At 40.4% G+C, this 7,155-nt stretch overlaps 1 protein-coding gene across 1 annotated transcript; it reads left to right on the forward strand.

The window, feature by feature from the left end:
• Positions 1-3,132: 3,132 nt before the first annotated feature.
• On the forward strand, positions 3,133-6,759 carry LOC103773786 (pseudouridylate synthase 7 homolog). The gene is made up of 4 exons (XM_008941163.1): positions 3,133-3,497; positions 5,370-5,454; positions 5,576-5,677; positions 6,560-6,759. The coding sequence occupies exons 1-4, from the start codon at positions 3,133-3,135 to the stop codon at positions 6,737-6,739; spliced, it is 732 nt and encodes a 243-aa protein (XP_008939411.1). The 3' UTR covers positions 6,740-6,759.
• The last annotated feature ends 396 nt before the right edge of the window (positions 6,760-7,155 follow it).

Raw genomic sequence — 7,155 nt, forward strand, 5'->3', positions numbered from 1 at the left:
GGGTGCCCGGCGGGTTCCCCACGGCTCCCCGGCCTCACGGGCTGCTCTCGGCGCTGCTGCATCATCGTGCCCGCTCCGTGGGCGCCGCTTAATCCCCTCCGCCTCGCGTTCCGCGAAGCCGGCGCCGTTCCCAGCACTGGCACGGTGCTGCTCCTCTGCTTGTTGAGTGGGAGCTACCCCGCAGTCCCCACCAGCCCGCGCGTCTGCCTCACACCTACCGCAGCAGAGGTAACACCGCTCTTGCTGGGGAGGACCAACCCTTTACTTGTAGTAGTACATTCACTTTCTGCTAAAACAGGGTCTCTGTTTGAATCGCTGCAGAGTTGCTGTTGGTGCAGGTTCTGGCTTTTATGGAAACACCTGTTTGCTAGGAGGACTGAGATGGTTGAGTAGCTGTCAAAAAATAGCAGGCACCCCTAACGATCTGCACAAGTGAGACAATGTGTGCCCCACTTGCTTCAGCTTCCCTCTTCCAGTAATTATCCCGCAGAAATTTTCCCAAATGATGGCCACTGTTTGGTACTTTGTCACGTGAGAGTCATTCTTCTGCTGTGATAATATCTGACAGCTTTGAAGTATTTGTGGCCAACTCTTATAACCTTTTGTATCATCCAATATCTAAGTATTACAATTACATTTTAGAAACCTGAGATTTGTCTCACTGCCTTTGGTGGATTTCTCAGAGGATGTCACTGTGCTGAGTGGTGTTTTGTTCACCGTGGGAAGACACGCACAATCTATCTAGAAGCCTTTTCTGTGTCAGTGCTTTATAACTCTGCCTCTGTAAATGTGGGTACATAGGAGAAGAATCTGGAAATGATGAATTTCTTCTCTTGGCTAGTTTTTTTTTTATTTATTTTATTTTTCCTTTTTAAAGAAGGAGTTTATGTACTTTTATTTGAGGACAAACTGAAATTGGTACTTTCTGCTGGAAGATACATTGATTTACAAATTGTACTTTCTTCTGTGTGTACTTTGTCACTCTTCAAGCAATGCATACACTTTTTACTAAGTCTCATTTTCCTTTTGTCCATTCTTTTTTCTAGCAGCCATTTTCAGTTCTTCAGTTGAGCAGAACGTTTCAGGTGTTTCTAAAACAGTAGCTTCTGCCTCTTTACCCTAAGTTTGTGACCTCTGCAATAGAAAGTCCAGGCAATGAAATCAGCAGTGGCTAACTGCTAACAGTTGCTTATTCCAGCGCATAGTGATTACTGAGTTAGTAATTCTTTTAAAAAGAATGCCTTTTAAATAGAGTATGCTACCTAGTGCCTGGAAAAATAATACAGGATGATGTGTGTAGCTCTAAAATACTGCTCTGTATTAATTTCTAGATTGATTTTTTGAATTTAGAAACATGTCTGTTGTTGTGGGCAAAAATATCGTGACTTGGGGTATTTAATTTATTGCCAACTAACATAAACTTTTAATTACTGATTTGGCTAGTGAGATACAAAGAAGACAACCAGTTAAACATTTCCTTCCCTTCACCCCAGACACATCCCTTTCCCTGGTTTCCTCATATCCCCTGCCCACCCTGTCCCTTGGGCAAGGCAGCGGTGCAGAAGCTTGGGGTTGGCGTGTGGAGGTTTCTGTCTGATGCTCCGTCTCTCTCATTTCTTCTGCTCCCATGTGAGCAGGGGCTATGGCTATCGGCCACAGTCCCCTTTAGGGTGTCCTTGCCCCAGCATAGGCATCTCCACAGGCTGCAGTCCCCTCAGGGGTGTCCGTGCCCTGGCCATGATCACCTCCACAGGCTCAGGGGTGTCCCTGCTCTGGTGTGGAGAGTGCATCTCCAGCCACATCCCAAACAGTGTCCGCTTCCCCTGTCTTTTTTAGTGCACTGTCCTGCAGCTGTGCATACCTCCACCTGTGTTTCCTGGTGTGCTTTCTGACACTGGCAGCTCGTCCCTTTATTAAAAAAGCTGGAGCAGAGGCAATGCACGTTCATTTGATGAGCTGGAGATTTGGCAGGTGGTGGGTTTGGTCAGTTATGGGGCCAGCTGGAAGTGGTCATGGCCAGCACAGGGCAGTTGATGGCCTCTTTGCATGCAGCCCTGGGCTACCAAAACCTGCAGTTTATCCTGAATACACTGGTGTGCCAGTTGGGTGGTGCTCGGAGAACAGTCTTGACATTGCCTAGTTATAGGAACTCTGGTGACCTTTCAGAAACATAGATATAAAACAAACTTTTCTGCTATAGCTTGCTAAATAGAACTACTGTGTTGTATCACTAGGTTGGTAGCACTTCTATGATTGCATTTGTTATTATCTTGTCTGTCTGAGTAGTGTCTGCTCCTATGTCACTACTGATAACTGGATTCAGAGGCAGCCAGTCTGTGTAATGATCACATTCATGTACATTTTCATAGTCAACTTTTTTTTTCCTAAAACTTTCTCAGAGTTATTTTTCCTCTGTTTTTCAGATCTGAAGGTACTAGTTCTGCATGACGCAAAGGTAGCAACTCAGATTGCCGGGGAAGAGTTGGAGCTCTGATCCACCAATGTGAGTGGACACGTTCTTCTCAGAGATCGTTTCATTTCTTTGTTGTTTTGTTTGGCCGACTCATTCAATGATTTTGTCATCTCTCTTATCTTTTGGCCTGAATTGCTGCCACCTTGACTTCCGTGTGGGATTGTGTGTGTTAGAGATGAGGCTTCAGGTTTGGGGGAATCGAGACCTCCTCTCTCAATCTTGGTAGAATAAGGAATAATTTAAAGTAGCCATATTTGAAATAGAGGGCTTGGAAAGAGAAGGTTTCTTAGCTGTTGACAGTAGAGCCTGTGTGCACAGGGCTGGATGCAGCTGTGGTGAGAGCTGGCAAGAGTGACAACGGTGGTCAATCATTGGTGTGTCCTGCTCTTCTGCAGCCTAACATGCATGCTGCTTTGGGTGGGTATTAAGTCTCCTTAACGTCTCCCTTCTTTCTTCCCAAGTACGTATTGTTTCTATCTGTACAGAATCTTTACTTGATGTTTAACTTAAAAATGCATAAAGTTACATGGTCTTCCTGAACTGTTGCAGGCTGCAGAGTCCTTGGAGTGAAGAGACTATGTATTGGTGTTGCTCTTAGACAGGAAACAAGCCGTTCTTCTTGCTTCTCAGGGCTTTCTGCCCTACCCTGTGCCTTAAACATGGAAACTGTAGGAATGAATAGTGTATCCTTGAAACGTCCTCGCTCTGAGGATGGTGTGGCTAAGGCAGATGAAGTTAAAAGACAGAAGATCTCAGAGAAATCTAAGACAGAGAATGACTCTGGGCAGAGTGATGAGACTGTAACAGGGCAACCTGACAAATCTCTGCCTGAGGACATGAAAGACGAAGTAATCGCCAATGAGGAAAGTGAGGAGCAGGAAGATGAGGAACTAGAGAACAGCGATGAAGATGGAGATCCAGAGAGCTTTGCAGACATGATGAAGCATGGGCTGACAGAAAGTGATGTTGGCATAACTAAATTTGTTAGCTCTCATAAGGGATTTTCTGGAATCTTAAAAGAGAGGTAACTGTCTCACTGTGTATGTTAATGTGTGAATTCCTTGTGTCAAGCAGCTGTTGTTCTCTGTTTCCCTTTTCTGACTTGCTGGGTGCAACTGGATTATGTGCAGCCACTTGGGAGGTTCATTGCTTTCTTTTCCTAGTGCTGGGATTGAAAGAAAGGTTTAACTTGGGACTTCTCTAGATTGTTGTTTTGCTAGTTTTTTTTTTCCTTTTTTATTTATTTATTTTTTTTTTTTCAAATCAAGTAGAGCTCTGAAGAAAGAAGCTATGTATGGGTAGAAATACATGATTACACTGACCTTTGCCGTTTGTCTTGCTCCCTGGCAGCAGCATACAGCTTAAAACCTTATGCAGTTCACCCACCTATTGTACCATTCTTCATACAAGATGCACTGGAGTACAGTACTGGAACAATTCCTCTTTCGTTCTTCTTTGCTTTCCCCTGACATTTTTGTGCTAATGTCTTTAAACACATATTTTTCAAATGGCCCATTAGACATTAAATTATAGTCTGATCATTTGTATTGTCATTTACAGAACGTAAAAGTGAGTTTTATGATTCAGGGTGTGGAATTTTACATGATATACTTAATAAGATGTTTGGGGTTTAGTAGCTTTTTAAATGAAACTTCAAGGTTTTTAAGATTAAATAATGTCTTTGAGTACAACATAATGCAAATATAAAAACTCACTGAAATGAGAATCATTGCTCTGACTTAGAAAAGCAGTTAAGGATGCTTTGTTTACACACCAAGAAGTCCCTGGTCTTAAATACGAGCTTTGTGTATTGATCATTTTACATGATAAAGTGATATGTACGTATAATGTACGTATTTAATCTTTACATGTAGTGTTAAGCAGTTAGCATAATCCTTCAATGTGGAACACAGTCTGTGCTGAACCTCCTTCTGGGAAATATGCCAGTTTTGAACCAAGGTGGCCAGGGGTAGCTGGGTGGTAGAAATGTTCATGGGCTCCTGGTTTTCCTTTGATGCTAGTTTATAACACCCATCGTTACTGGCATTTTTATGGTACCAGTCAGTAGCATGTCTAGACAGTTACAGATAGTAAGAAAGACGACACGTGGCACTCCATGTCGGGAAGGAAGTCTAACAATATGGTACATGGCTGCACAGAGGTCTGGTGAACAGAAACATCCCATAGTGAAGTTTTATTCATCTTTCAACGTTCATAGACTACAAAGTTTATTTTTCCTTTACGAGCAAACGCTACTTAAATATAAATTAGCAGTTTCAACAGACTGTCTGTGCTCTGTTAAAGTCAGAATATTTTTATTATTGGACATAGTGACTTGATTAAAAATGTAACAGTCAAATTCTTCGTTGCTGTCACAGAGTATGCAGAGTGACTTTATTTGGAAGATGTTCTCTCTAACTGAATATATGTAACAGATCTAAATTTGTTCTGCTTTCCTTAGAGTGGCTAACATATGCTTCATTCTGCAGGTTATTTGAAGTGGCAGAGTTAATGCATTTGTGTTCACATTGTAGCAATGCAGTAGAGTCTTAATTGTCAGTAATGACTGGGGTTGAGGATATACATTACTGATCTCTGCAAGCTAGTTAGAAAATGATTCTGAATGACTGCAGCAGTTTTTCTATCTGCAGAGAAGTCTGCTGTGTTTAGATATGCCAGACTTTTTTTTTTCTGTGTTCTCATGGTATCCTTCTGAAGGGTGGGAAAAGGTACAGCTTTCTCATGGTTGAAGTTTCTTTTATATGAATTGAATGATATGAATTCAGAATTCTTGAGTGAATTCTGGTAACATGCAGCTTCTCGGGAAAGGACTCTGATGTGGGCTTTTAATTTTTTTTTTTTTATTACAAATTTAATATGTGTTTCTTCCTATCAGATACTCTGACTTTGTTGTCCATGAAATAGGCAAAGATGGACGTGTGAGCCATTTAGATGACTTTTCTGTTCCAGTGGATGATGAGGTAAATTTTGAGGTAAAGATTTGGTAATGGCTATGCTTCTTAAGCAAAAACATTAGAAGGCTGAAAGTCGTTCTCTGGGGGTTATTGGATGTTTGTTTTTTCCCCCTCAAATATGTATTAGGATCCGTCAGAAGAAACATTTACAGTTTTGTCAGATGAAGACAAGCAGCGTTTAGAGGAGCTTCAGCTTCTTAAGAATAAGGAAACTAGTGTTGCCATAGAGGTAAAATTAATAACTTATATGAAGTTTTGGGGGAGTGGGGTGGGAGGATGAGAGTGTAAGTGGCAAGAACATTTCTAGTGCATGTAAGTGTAAAAGCAGTTTGAACACGATGCAACACGTAATACCAAAATGTTTCCAGTTTAGGATTTAATTCTGTAAAGCCTTACAAATATACTCAAATTCGTGCAAGCTGTCATTCTGATTTTGGTGGGACTGTACAAACAAACTCAAGTACGTCCCTTAATTTCAGTGGTGTTAAATTTTTTTTTTGTTTTCTATTAGTATACTATAGAATAATTATGTAAGAAGGGTTAAATAAAACATCCGTCCTGGTGAAAGACTATTTTCAAGGTCAGCCTTTAGTGATTTAATAGGAAAGAAGATAAATATTCTCTTCCATACCAAGAAAATTTAGAAGGTACAAAATAAAACTTGGTGTTTTTAAACATCCAAATATTACATATTTGAAGTACAGCTGTTGAGGTAAATTTGGGACACAGAGATGAGTAGGATTAAATCTAGTAATTTCAAATAAGCATTCACACATGAAATAGTCACATCTAGCCTTTTTTTTTTTTTTTGCACATAGAAGAACTTTGTTCTGCCGGAGTTTAGAAGAGGAAATTTTATGAAGCACAGAAGAGGGCAATAAATATTAAGAATTTTCTTCTGTGAATATTGAGACTGGGATTTGCAGAAGAGTTACTTATTCTTTTTCAAACTAAATTTAATAAGTAGGCCAGATTATTAGAAGCACATCTGTTCAGTATTTTATTGTGATATGGTAGATTTTCTTGAAGCATGAAAAATCTAAATTGTGAGAGAATCCCTCCCCTTTTTTATTGCTTTATTTTGTTTCTGGGTGCGTGTGTATTAACACAGGTAATTGAAGACACCAAAGAAAAGAGAACAGTTATCCATCAGGCTGTGAAGTCCTTGTTTCCTGGGCTGGAGACTAAAACAGAAGATCGAGATGGGAAAAAATACATTATTGCTTATCATGCTGCTGGGAAAAAAGCGCTGGCAAGTGAGTTTCAGTATCACAGCAGCTGGGTAAAGTAAATGTTAGAATTATCAAAAAAACAAAAATCATCAGTAAGTACTTCAAGTGAAGCATACTTTCTGACATAGCCTGGCTTTGGTTTTTCCTCTTTGCAGCTGATGCCGTGCATCTAAAATGGGTGGGAATGTAGGAACACAAGGAGAGTCTCAAATATAATTTTCTACTTTTTTTCTTTTTCTTCCTTTTGAAATCACTCATCAAATACAACCATGTTAGAAGTGAGAGGATCTTTTGCTATTTCAGTGGGAATATGCAAAATAGGAGCTTTATTTTCAGTATTGTTTGAACTTGGCGTTCATGAACTTACATGGATATGTAAGTGTGCTTTGTGGAAGAGGTTGTAGTTGAAATGCATACGTTACACTGACAGTCGGTGTCATCTTGACTGTCTTGAAAATCCATTACAGAATTCTCA

This window comes from Merops nubicus, unplaced genomic scaffold (assembly GCF_000691845.1).
Source record: "Merops nubicus isolate BGI_N331 unplaced genomic scaffold, ASM69184v1 Scaffold53405, whole genome shotgun sequence".
Taxonomy (NCBI): Eukaryota; Metazoa; Chordata; class Aves; order Coraciiformes; family Meropidae; genus Merops; species Merops nubicus.

Coding starts and splice junctions, on each gene's coding strand:
- LOC103773786 (XM_008941163.1), top strand. CDS start 3,133: ATGGAAACTGTAGGAATGAATAGTGTATCCTTGAAACGTCCTCGCTCT. Junction 3,498..5,369: donor TCTGGAATCTTAAAAGAGAG/GTAACTGTCTCA, acceptor TCTTCCTATCAG/ATACTCTGACTTTGTTGTCC. Junction 5,678..6,559: donor AAACTAGTGTTGCCATAGAG/GTAAAATTAATA, acceptor GTATTAACACAG/GTAATTGAAGACACCAAAGA.